This window comes from Dendropsophus ebraccatus, chromosome 5 (genome assembly GCF_027789765.1).
Source record: "Dendropsophus ebraccatus isolate aDenEbr1 chromosome 5, aDenEbr1.pat, whole genome shotgun sequence".
NCBI classification, from domain to species: domain Eukaryota; kingdom Metazoa; phylum Chordata; class Amphibia; order Anura; family Hylidae; genus Dendropsophus; species Dendropsophus ebraccatus.
Window position 1 is genome coordinate 107,407,751 of NC_091458.1, and position 12,668 is coordinate 107,420,418.

At 48.3% G+C, this 12,668-nt stretch overlaps 1 protein-coding gene across 5 annotated transcripts in view; it reads left to right on the plus strand.

Annotated features, from left to right (window-relative positions):
* The first annotated feature begins 399 nt into the window (after nucleotides 1-399).
* Nucleotides 400-12,668, plus strand: part of UXS1 (UDP-glucuronate decarboxylase 1) — a 39,680-nt gene continuing 27,411 nt past the window's right edge. The window contains exons 1-4 of one of the 5 annotated variants that reach the window (XM_069970937.1): nucleotides 400-665; nucleotides 9,748-9,775; nucleotides 11,690-11,741; nucleotides 12,165-12,208. In XM_069970937.1, coding sequence (XP_069827038.1) covers nucleotides 572-665; nucleotides 9,748-9,775; nucleotides 11,690-11,741; nucleotides 12,165-12,208 — 218 coding nt within the window. In that variant the 5' untranslated portion in view covers nucleotides 400-571. The other 4 variants (XM_069970939.1, XM_069970940.1, XM_069970941.1 and 1 more) reach the window with 4 other exon arrangements.

Below are 12,668 nucleotides of genomic sequence, written 5' to 3' on the forward strand. Positions count from 1 at the left end.
ATACAGACCCCACACACCAGTCCTCTCCCTCTGTATACAGACCCCACACACCAGTCCTCTCGCCCTGTATACAGACCCCACACACCAGTCCTCTCGCCCTGTATACAGACCACACACACCAGTCCTCTCCCCTGTATCCCCCCCTCTGTCACTGTGGATATTGGAGCTTCCTTCCCCCAGTTTCTGCTCAGTGAATGGTGCAGCAGCTCACTGCTTCCTACTTCCGGCCTAGGCCCCGCCCCTCCTGGTGACATCACGCTCACAGGAGAGGATACACTCTGGCACCTACCCATATAACACTCCTTGATACTGCAACCTCCGTCCTGTACCCCCGCCCCTGCACTCTGCTCTCTGCTTCAGCTTGTTCCTGCTCTGCACAGCCCGCACATTAGTAACTGTGAATCCCCGCCCCTTCCTCTGAGAGGCTCCACCCCCACTGTGACATCACAGCTACCGGGAGCCGCTCCATTCTAGCCTCTACCGTCCTGGCCCTCATCCCGGGACACAGTCGTGACGCCGGGTTCCATGTCCCCGGCTCCGAGTTCGGGTGCGGAACGCGGTCCGGCCGGTTATGGTGAAAAGCCGAATGCGTCGCTTACTGACTGCAATCAATAGAAGGATGATGAAGCTGCTCATTGCACTCGCCCTGATCGCCTATGTAGCCTGTGAGTGCCCATTCATTCCTTGCACGTCAGCCCGGGCCGTGTGGTGGGGGCAGTATGAGGCTGGGCACCGTGCACCGGTGTGGGATCCTGCCCCTGGTCTCCCGTGCCCCAGCCTCCTCTGTTACATGGCAGTGCCCTGTGTGCCCTGTACTGCCGGCTCCGGGTAGTGCTGCTGGGCATGGGGGAGCCGTGCTGGTGGCGGCCGCAGCATCTCCCAGACGTGTGTGCCCGGCCACTGTGAGCCCTAATGGCTCTGTACACTGACAGCAGCCGGGGACGTCCTGGCCTACACAGGACAATGCCCCCCTGTTCAGCTTCGCGGGGCTGGAGCTGCCATGCTGGAAGTTCTCCCCTAGTAAGAGGCAGTGTGACTGTGTGCCATCCCAGCACAGGCTGTGTACCCTGAGGAGGATGTGACTGTGGAGTGTGCCATCCCAGCACAGGCTGTGTACCCTGAGGAGGATGTGAGAGGGAGTGTGCCATCCCAGCACGGGCTGTGTACCCTGAGGAGGATGTGACTGGAGTGTGCCATCCCAGCACAGCCTGTGTACCCTGAGGAGGATGTGACTGTGGAGTGTGCCATCCCAGCACAGGCTGTGTACCCTGAGGAGGATGTGACTGGAGTGTGCCATCCCAGCACAGGCTGTGTACCCTGAGGAGGATGTGACTGTGGAGTGTGCCATCCCAGCACGGGCTGTGTACCCTGAGGAGGATGTGACTGTGGAGTGTGCCATCCCAGCACGGGCTGTGTACCCTGAGGAGGATGTGACTGTGGAGTGTGCCATCCCAGCACGGGCTGTGTACCCTGAGGAGGATGTGACTGGAGTGTGCCATCCCAGCACAGCCTGTGTACCCTGAGGAGGATGTGACTGGAGTGTGCCATCCCAGCACAGGCTGTGTACCCTGAGGAGGATGTGACTGTGGAGTGTGCCATCCCAGCACGGGCTGTGTACCCTGAGGAGGATGTGAGAGGGAGTGTGCCATCCCAGCACGGGCTGTGTACCCTGAGGAGGATGTGAGAGGGAGTGTGCCATCCCAGCACGGGCTGTGTACCCTGAGGAGGATGTGACTGGAGTGTGCCATCCCAGCACAGCCTGTGTACCCTGAGGAGGATGTGACTGGAGTGTGCCATCCCAGCACAGGCTGTGTACCCTGAGGAGGATGTGACTGTGGAGTGTGCCATCCCAGCACGGGCTGTGTACCCTGAGGAGGATGTGACTGTGGAGTGTGCCATCCCAGCACGGGCTGTGTACCCTGAGGAGGATGTGACTGTGGAGTGTGCCATCCCAGCACGGGCTGTGTACCCTGAGGAGGATGTGACTGGAGTGTGCCATCCCAGCACAGCCTGTGTACCCTGAGGAGGATGTGACTGGAGTGTGCCATCCCAGCACAGGCTGTGTACCCTGAGGAGGATGTGACTGTGGAGTGTGCCATCCCAGCACGGGCTGTGTACCCTGAGGAGGATGTGACTGTGGAGTGTGCCATCCCAGCACAGCCTGTGTACCCTGAGGAGGATGTGACTGGAGTGTGCCATCCCAGCACAGGCTGTGTACCCTGAGGAGGATGTGACTGTGGAGTGTGCCATCCCAGCACGGGCTGTGTACCCTGAGGAGGATGTGACTGTGGAGTGTGCCATCCCAGCACGGGCTGTGTACCCTGAGGAGGATGTGAGAGGGAGTGTGCCATCCCAGCACGGGCTGTGTACCCTGAGGAGGATGTGAGAGGAAGTGTGCCATCCCAGCACGGGCTGTGTACCCTGAGGAGGATGTGACTGTGGAGTGTGCCATCCCAGCACGGGCTGTGTACCCTGAGGAGGATGTGACTGTGGAGTGTGCCATCCCAGCACGGGCTGTGTACCCTGAGGAGGATGTGACTGTGGAGTGTGCCATCCCAGCACGGGCTGTGTACCCTGAGGAGGATGTGACTGTGGAGTGTGCCATCCCAGCACGGGCTGTGTACCCTGAGGAGGATGTGACTGTGGAGTGTGCCATCCCAGCACGGGCTGTGTACCCTGAGGAGGATGTGACTGTGGAGTGTGCCATCCCAGCACGGGCTGTGTACCCTGAGGAGGATGTGACTGTAGGAGTGTGCCATCCCAGCACGGGCTGTGTACCCTGAGGAGGATGTGACTGTGGAGTGTGCCATCCCAGCACGGGCTGTGTACCCTGAGGAGGATGTGACTGTGGAGTGTGCCATCCCAGCACGGGCTGTGTACCCTGAGGAGGATGTGACTGTGGAGTGTGCCATCCCAGCACGGGCTGTGTACCCTGAGGAGGATGTGACTGTGGAGTGTGCCATCCCAGCACGGGCTGTGTACCCTGAGGAGGATGTGACTGTGGAGTGTGCCATCCCAGCACGGGCTGTGTACCCTGAGGAGGATGTGACTGTGGAGTGTGCCATCCCAGCACGGGCTGTGTACCCTGAGGAGGATGTGACTGTGGAGTGTGCCATCCCAGCACGGGCTGTGTACCCTGAGGAGGATGTGACTGTGGAGTGTGCCATCCCAGCACGGGCTGTGTACCCTGAGGAGGATGTGACTGTGGAGTGTGCCATCCCAGCACGGGCTGTGTACCCTGAGGAGGATGTGACTGTGGAGTGTGCCATCCCAGCACGGGCTGTGTACCCTGAGGAGGATGTGACTGTGGAGTGTGCCATCCCAGCACGGGCTGTGTACCCTGAGGAGGATGTGACTGTGGAGTGTGCCATCCCAGCACGGGCTGTGTACCCTGAGGAGGATGTGACTGTGGAGTGTGCCATCCCAGCACGGGCTGTGTACCCTGAGGAGGATGTGACTGTGGAGTGTGCCATCCCAGCACGGGCTGTGTACCCTGAGGAGGATGTGACTGTGGAGTGTGCCATCCCAGCACGGGCTGTGTACCCTGAGGAGGATGTGACTGTGGAGTGTGCCATCCCAGCACGGGCTGTGTACCCTGAGGAGGATGTGACTGTGGAGTGTGCCATCCCAGCACGGGCTGTGTACCCTGAGGAGGATGTGACTGTGGAGTGTGCCATCCCAGCACGGGCTGTGTACCCTGAGGAGGATGTGACTGTGGAGTGTGCCATCCCAGCACGGGCTGTGTACCCTGAGGAGGATGTGACTGTGGAGTGTGCCATCCCAGCACGGGCTGTGTACCCTGAGGAGGATGTGACTGTGGAGTGTGCCATCCCAGCACGGGCTGTGTACCCTGAGGAGGATGTGACTGTGGAGTGTGCCATCCCAGCGCGGGCTGTGTACCCTGAGGAGGATGTGACTGTGGAGTGTGCCATCCCAGCACGGGCTGTGTACCCTGAGGAGGATGTGACTGTGGAGTGTGCCATCCCAGCACGGGCTGTGTACCCTGAGGAGGATGTGACTGTGGAGTGTGCCATCCCAGCACGGGCTGTGTACCCTGAGGAGGATGTGACTGTGGATTGTGCCATCCCAGCACGGGCTGTGTACCCTGAGGAGGATGTGACTGTGGAGTGTGCCATCCCAGCACGGGCTGTGTACCCTGAGGAGGATGTGACTGTGGAGTGTGCCATCCCAGCACGGGCTGTGTACCCTGAGGAGGATGTGACTGTGGAGTGTGCCATCCCAGCACGGGCTGTGTACCCTGAGGAGGATGTGACTGTGGAGTGTGCCATCCCAGCACGGGCTGTGTACCCTGAGGAGGATGTGACTGTGTGCCATCCCAGCACGGGCTGTGTACCCTGAGGAGGATGTGACTGTGTGCCATCCCAGCACGGGCTGTGTACCCTGAGGAGGATGTGACTGTGGAGTGTGCCATCCCAGCACAGCCTGTGTACCCTGAGGAGGATGTGACTGGAGTGTGCCATCCCAGCACAGCCTGTGTACCCTGAGGAGGATGTGAGAGATTGGGATCACTTACAGGACTTACCTGCAGCACCTGCTGAGCGCTTCTCATCGAGTAGAAAACAATATAGGTGACAGGTGTCATCACTTACCTGGTGCTTTCCGGAGAGTGACACATAGAAGGTATTATAGAACTGGGATGGGAGAATGACTACAGCTGCCAATAGAGATTTGCTTTGTGCTGCTCCACTCCATGCCCCTCCTCCCCCGGCTGGTGGAAAAAGATGGTTCCAGTCCTGGGAAACCGAGAGAAGTTTCCCAGGACTGATCCATCTTTTCACACGATAAACTCTATAGATAAAACGTGAGGATCTTGGCAAACTATTTGATCAAACAGAGTGTACCATGTCGCCAACGCTAAGGCGTCCTCAGAGACATGGTCCCTACTCCAGCAGTTTTACACTAGCGATGGCCTCTCCTGGGCTGAATAAGGGCCCTATTCCACGGGACGATTATTGTTCGCATAATCATTAACGAGAAACGATCCAAACAACCGCTATTGCGAAAGACCTGAAATTGTTCACCTATTTACATGGAACGATAATCGTTACTTATGATCGTTCTTGCGGTCGTCTTGTCGTCGCTATTGCGTTCATCACTACTGCGACTGAACGACTTCTTATTCCATGCAAAAGATTTGCAAACGAGCAACAATAAAAATAGGTCCAGGTCTTATTCAACGATTTCTCGTTCAGTTGTTAATCGTTAACTGCTATTCAACCGAACGATTATTGCTTAGATTCAAACGACTTAACGATAATCGTCCAGTGGATAGGAGCCAAATGATCTCTTTTTATAGCAACCTTGGGACATTGGTGGAGTGCAAGCCAACAGGGGGTAGCCACCCCCCCACACACCTCACTGGCCGCGGTGGTCCTGGCCAGTGATTGGCTTAGCGGTCTGTCGCTAAGACAGGCCGCACCAAGGCTGCTGCTGCGCACGGGACCGGGAGGAAGTAGGAGAGCAGGAGAAGACCTGCAACATGCTTAGGTAAAGTATGGTGCTTGTGAAATGAAGTTGGTTGCCCGCTGCGCGTCGCTATTCCACGCAGCGATGCGCGGCCTGTGCCCAATGATTTTAGGTTTGAACCTAAATAAACAATCAGCCGATGACACGATCGTCGGCTGATCGTTGTCTCTATTCCACGGAGCAATAGTCAGCCGAAACGGGCCGATTATCGCTCCATGGAATAGGACCCTTGGGGTCCTATTACACAGAGCGACTTTTAACGGCTAACAATAAATGATCGCAAACGAGATTGTTTATTGTTAACCTGAAATTGTTCACCATATTACACAGGACGATAATCATTAGTTACGATCGTTACTACGATCGTTTACTCCTTCTGATCCCAGCAAAACAATGTGCAATTACACTGAACGATTAGTGAACAAATGCGGAACTTGAACGAATGAGGAATTACAGCGAACGATTAGCGTTTTTTTTTTTTTTTTTAGGTTCAGATCTAAATCAACGACATATGAACGATTTTGCGATTGTTGCCTGCAATTACACAAAATGATTATTGTTTAAATTCGGACGATTTAACGTTTTCTTGCTCGATAATCGTCCCTTGTAATAGAGCCCTTAGCCTCTTGTCTGCTGTGTTCTCTTGTGTAGGTAATATGTGCTGGCTGGGGCTCTCATCAGCAGCATCTATTTCTGAACCTGCCACTTAATTGACCTGATAAACGTCTGAAACTCCTGCACACCTGTTCCATAGCCACAGCCGAAAATACAAGATGATCTCCTATTACGTGACATCTTTATAACTACTTCTTGTCATATTAGTCAAGAAGATGCCTAGGGCTAAGACTGTAGCAATACGTTTTGTAGCACAACTAATTAATGTAAAAGGGGTTTTCCCAAGAAATCTGATAGGTGATATGAGACTCTCGTGCTGCGTTTACATGGAGCGATAATTGGGCCGATCGAACAATTAACTATTTTGAAATAATGTGTTTTTTAGAGCGATTAGCGTTTAGACGGAACGATATATTGTTTGAAAAAATCGTTATTGCGATCGTTTTAAGATCACTTAAGCCTATAGGGTGAATCGGTAAAAGACTGTTTACACAAAGCGATCTGCAAATTTTCAGTGAACGACCAACGATGATTTGAGAAAATGTAGAAAGATCAAAATGAACGATTTCTCGCGCGCCGCTTGATCATTCGCTGTGTTTACACCAGCCGATTACCGCTTTAATCCGATCGTTATTGTGAAAATTCGAACGATAATCATTCCTTGTAAACACAGCATTAGGGGGTCCAACCATGACAATGGTGATTTTGAGTGCTTGTTTGGAGTATATGCACTACCTACAAACTATGAGACAAAGATTTAATAAAAAACTGTATTTAGCTATCCTCAGCAGGCCCACTCAAAAACACCTTTCTTGTGAGGGTCCTGCCTATATTGTACATAATACTTGCAAAATCACACTGATATTGACCACTGCATTAGTGCCCGAGTCCACCCATAATGCCATCTTATACAGGCTACTTATTGCTAACTGCAATCCTTGGAACACTCAGTGAGTTAATCGGCCTTAAAGTATCATATCAGCTGACGAGAAATAATCCTCAATTATTGGTGTCTATACACTGCACCATGTCGGGCCGAGTAAAAGGACTTTAGGGTATGTTCACACAAGCAGATTTGTTGAAGATTTTCTACAACTGTTCTGCAGCAGGTCTGCAACTGTATCTATGTTCTATATCACTGATTTGTATTGGTGCAGAGTCGCTGCATGCTCTCTGCTGCAGATTTAGGAATGCTTGTTAGTGATGAGCCGCCCTTAGACCTTATTCTCATGCATCGTTATCCACGGAGGTTACGGTACGTGAAGCTGCACAGTGGACTCAGCCCTTCCTGCATCATTATGATGCTGGGAGGTTAAAGGGTTATTCCACTCAAACATAACTTTTGATATGTTGCTGCACATGGGGAGAATAACAATTCCTTTCATACTTGTTATTATCTATTCAGTCTCCATTCCCCTGTTCTGAGCTGCTGCTTTCTGCTGAAAACACAAAAATATGTGTGTGAGCCTTTCTCTGTCTCCCCCTCCTTCCCCCTCCTTCCCCCTCCCTTCTGAGACAGAGGATGCAAACATGTCCCTGGCTGGCTTTATTTGCAACTTTGCAGCTTCTTTGTAATGCTGCGAGGGTTAATCCCAATGAGTTCATTAGCAACTTGCCCTTAAAATAACCCAGCATTTAAAAGAAGCTACAAAGTTGCAAAGCCAGCTAGGGACTTGTTTACATCCACTATCTCAGAAAGGAGGAGGAGGAGACAAGGAGGCTCACACTAAGATTTTTGTGTCCTCAGCTGCTACTTCTGCTGAAAACTGGGGGAAGGAGACTTAATAGATACTAATAGAATTGTTATTCTCACCATGGAAAGCAACATATCAAAAGTTATGTTTGAGTGGAATACCCCTTTAAGTCTTCATGGAACTTAACTGATACAGCTGTGCAGCTCATATGAACTTGATATGCACATACAAACTGACATGCATCTGTTTCGACAGAGCTGCACATTCTGGCATCAGTCTTTTTATTTTCGTAGGTGAAATAGTTTCCAAATATTATGTATTCTTTGGTCCCTCAGTGCCAATCTCCACCCGCCTGCCAGCTTGTACAGCCTCCTACTTATTCATATTCATCAAAGCATGTCTTCCTCCTATGCATAAGTGGGAGGGGACGCTCAAGCGGGCGGGACAGGGAACTGAGAGGCCCAAGGAATGCCCCCAGTGCGCCAAACTGACTAATTAGCAAATTTGTTAAGGATTTAAACCCCCTGAAAGGCGCCACATAGGAAAATACGAAGACCAGTGCCAGAATGTGCAGCCCTGTGGCAAAAGGTACATATGCTTCCCTATATGTTTCCCTATATTACACGTTTGCTGCAAACCCATTGGGGTCAATGACCGATTATATACATGTGAATGTAACACTAGGATGGCTTCATAAGTCATGAAAATAGTATGTGTGAAGGAGGCCTTAGTGTAGCCTTTTGCAAAATGCGGATCTGATGTGTATTTGCAAATTTTGCAGAAACAAATCCATGGCTTTTCTATTTAGAATCCATAAAAAGAATGAACATGCTCCTTCTTGCAAATTCTTTATTTTTTATTATTGTTTTTTGTGGCACAAACATTGGTGCAGATTTTTATTTTTTATGCATTAGATAGATATGTGCGTGTTGGGTGGGGGGGGGGCAGCGGGATCATCAAATCCTGATGCAGATGGGCCCTAATGGGTCAAATAGGAAGTATTTGCAACAATGACAGCTATTATTCATGTGGAAAATCATTTTTCTTATTATTGATATGTTATGGCTACTGCGTCTTTAGGTATCATGCTGTAACATAAAGCTACACTTCCCAGAATGCCATGTCCAGTCTTCTAAAGGCAGATTGTTAGAAAAAGGAAATTGAACACAGGAAGTCCTGGCATCAATGTGTCACATGACAGCCTTCTCTGTGAGCGCTCAGATGACCTGGGAAACATTGGATTGTGTTTAGTTTTTTTTTTTTTTTTCCGTGTTTCCCAAAAATGTAATTGCAAACTTGCTTTATATTATCTACTGTTGATTTAGATTTCAAAAGTTACAAAGACAGACACTTTAACAGCCAAGTTAAAGCTAAACATTCAATCATTTGGTGGGGCGGGGGGTTGCAGCGTTGTATTGATATGTGCTTCTAACAGGAAGCTAAAAATAGATAGAAGCAGAAGGGAGCCTAACCTAAGGTTATTACATATGGTATTGTTAGGGTATTTCCACACACATTTTATCTTCAATAAAAAAATCAGAATCTGCAACAACAAACCTGTAGCATTTCAGTCCTGTTTGAACATACCCTTATGCTAAAACCACATTCCCCTGTGACATGCAGATGAACTATGGGTAGAACTGAGTGGGAGAAGGTTATCCAGAAGTATACAACGCCTCAGGTTTCATGAAAACAGTTTTGAGTATGGCTGCTGGGTTATACATAGAGTTTGTGTAAGGGAACATGATGACTTCTGTTGAAAGGCTGGCAGAGGGCAATGTGACTTGCATGTCTTCAAGTGAAATACCTATTTCAGGGTTGTGTGACAAAACATATAAACCCAAGCTGCATCAGCGACTGCCAATGTGAGGGATGTGACTGCCCGTTACATATTTGGGGGGCTGTTAGCCAAAAAATGCAATCATCTAATTGTTTTTGTTTTTCTCTCCAGCTGTTTGGGGAAACTTTGTCAACATGAGGTAAGTTTGTTTCATCCATCATTAAAGCAGAAGTCCGGCCACAGCAATTTTTTTTTTTTTTTTTTTTTTTTTTTCAAAAGGCAGGGCATGAGTGGAGAACATAACAAATGATACAAACTCACCTCACCACATACCTCTCCAGCACTAGATTGCCGTTTCAGGACCCCCGCTAGGCTCTGGGATATCCAGCAGAGCCGAGGACGGCCATTTTCCCTTGAGTCGTGATGTCATCACATTTGGGAGGGGGGATCCAGATCCAGCATCCACTGCTGTGATGACATGTACATTGTGCAATCACTGAACTCAGTGGTCATGTGCCTTACTGCATGTAGGGCACATAACCTTTAGGGTACAAACCCACTTGACGTATTTGCTGCGTGAATCAGTCTTAAATATAAGCAGGCAAAACGCAGGTTAGCTTTATACAATTGTTCTGCGTTAAAATACGCAATTGCGTATTTTTAAAGCGTGAAGCTACATGCGTTTTTCGCACAGGTTGTTAACAACTGATGCTTTGCTAACAACAAGCTTCACGCTTCAAAAATACGCAATTGCGTATTTTAACGCAGAACAATTGTATAAAGCTAACCTGCGTTTTGCCTGCTTATTTTTAAGACTGATTCACGCAGCAAATACGTCAAGTGGGTTTGTACCCTTAAAGAGAACACAGAGGCTAGTGATTGGGTGCAGCATCGATGTATGCCTCTTCATTGCAATTCTTATGGTGGGCAGTGTTACCACAGCAAACTGCTTGTTTACAACCACAAAACATGAGGGTTGCTTGCTAGTGTTTTTTTCCCTGCAGTTACAGAGACTGTAATGCTGTCTCATGCCCCTATGAATCCCTGAGAAACAGTTTTTTTTTTTTTTTTTTACTTTTTTTTGTACTTTTTTGCTCTTATGTGCTGTAATTTAGATGTTGTGCTGTTTCTTCTGGTGTCATATCTTTTTTTTTTTTTTTTTTTTTTTCCTGGTCCTTGAAACACTCTGCACATCTGTTATTCATGAAACATCCAGCTGTCTTCATGTAAAAATACTTTTACTACCACAACCTATAATCCACCATGACATGCCTGCACCCACATTTAGTTCCAGTTACCAGAGGTAGCAACCTAGGAGAATCCACAGGATAGGGGATAACTAGCTGGTTGGTAAGTGTCTGACCAGTAAACCCGTTACCAAGGTCCCTATTCTTTAAAGCCATGTTCACACTATGTAAGACACCAGGCGATTCTGTGACCCAGCGGTGTCACAGAACGTCCGGTGTCAGTTAAGATCATCCTGGCCGATTCCATTTATTCACATGCAAAGTATCTTCTGCATAAATCACGGCCGTTGTTGCAAATTGCAACAATGGCCATTTTTATGCAAAAGATACGTTGTGTGAACATGGCCTAAAGGGGTATTCTCTTCACCTAAACCATGGGTCTCCAAACTGCTGCCCCTCAGCTGTTGCAATACTACATTTTTCCTCATGCCTGGACAGCCAAATCCACAGCTTTAGCTGTCCGGGCATGACGGGAATTGTGATTTTACAACAGCTGGAGGGCCGCAGTTTGGAACGCTAAAAGATCTATTCCATGCTTTCTTTTCGGGATAATGATACAGTATATCCAAGCCAGTGGGAGGCCAATCTTGTAACCTTCATGGATGCTTTAGTCATGTGCGTCAGGAGCTGTTCTGGCGTACACGGCAAAAATGTATCAAAAACCTAATATGAGCATAATTTAGATTGGTTGATGGGTTTGAGGGTACAGTAGCTATTCTGATAACCTTTGCTCATGCAGGTATATAAAATATCACAATAGATTCACTAAAGGCCACAAAAAAATCAGACACTTAAATGTTAACAGGTACAGATGGCCTCATTCTTTACTTCTGATTGTCTTGACCTACCTACTTATTTCTTCTCAGCAGGTCGATCCAGGAAAATGGGGAGCAGAAAATGGAAAAGAAAATAGAAGAGGTCTGTTATATTATGTTCTCATGTGTTACCCAGCAACTATTGTACAAGTGTTCTGTTTTAAATTAGCGTGCCAATTCCATCATGTTATTTTATTTAACATAGTAGCCCTATGTGGCCATGGGACCCAGCGCTATTCAGAGACTGGCGGTATGAATTGGATAGTATTTATTTCTTCTGCAAAACTTTATTCTAAGGATACCTGGATAATCATCTTGGAGTGCTCTAGCATGAAAAAAAATGTGTAATTTCTTTTACTTTACTCTTTTCTGGGTCCAAGCCTGCAAAAATATAAGATCACTGGAACTATAAACTCCATAATTATTTAAATGATAAATTGCTAATATAGAGGGAGGCTTGATCTGCTAAATCTGTATTTAGAGGTCACATGTTTTGCTACAGCCCAGTCTCCTTTCTTTTCTACAGGTGATCGGACCATTAAGGGATAAAATAAGAGATTTAGAAAAAAGGTAAGTCGTCTGTCAACAATTTATACACCTATAACAAAATTTCCTACTGGAATAATGAGCATACAAATTATGCAAAATGTGTTATATGCAAAACATCAAAGAGCACTGAGGGAGGAGGAGGCCAGACTGCTGGTACTAATATATACCATACAAAGTGCTAACAGTGCATCAAACATGTATACAGGCAGTAAAACCATGCCACATATGCATAAAAAGAACATATAAAGTGTATATAAAAGGTATGTACATACTAATGTAAACACAATGGAGGTGAACGTTCTGTGGATACCAGCTGTATCCAAGTGATTGTCTACCTGCTCCTGATTAGATAATGGAAGAGGTATACATGTATATGGAAGAATTACTCTGCACAACTTCTGTGGTCAGAGTAATACTTGAGCTTTATTGCGTTGCAAGTAGAGATGAGCGAACCAGGTTCGGGTTCGAGTCCATCTGAACC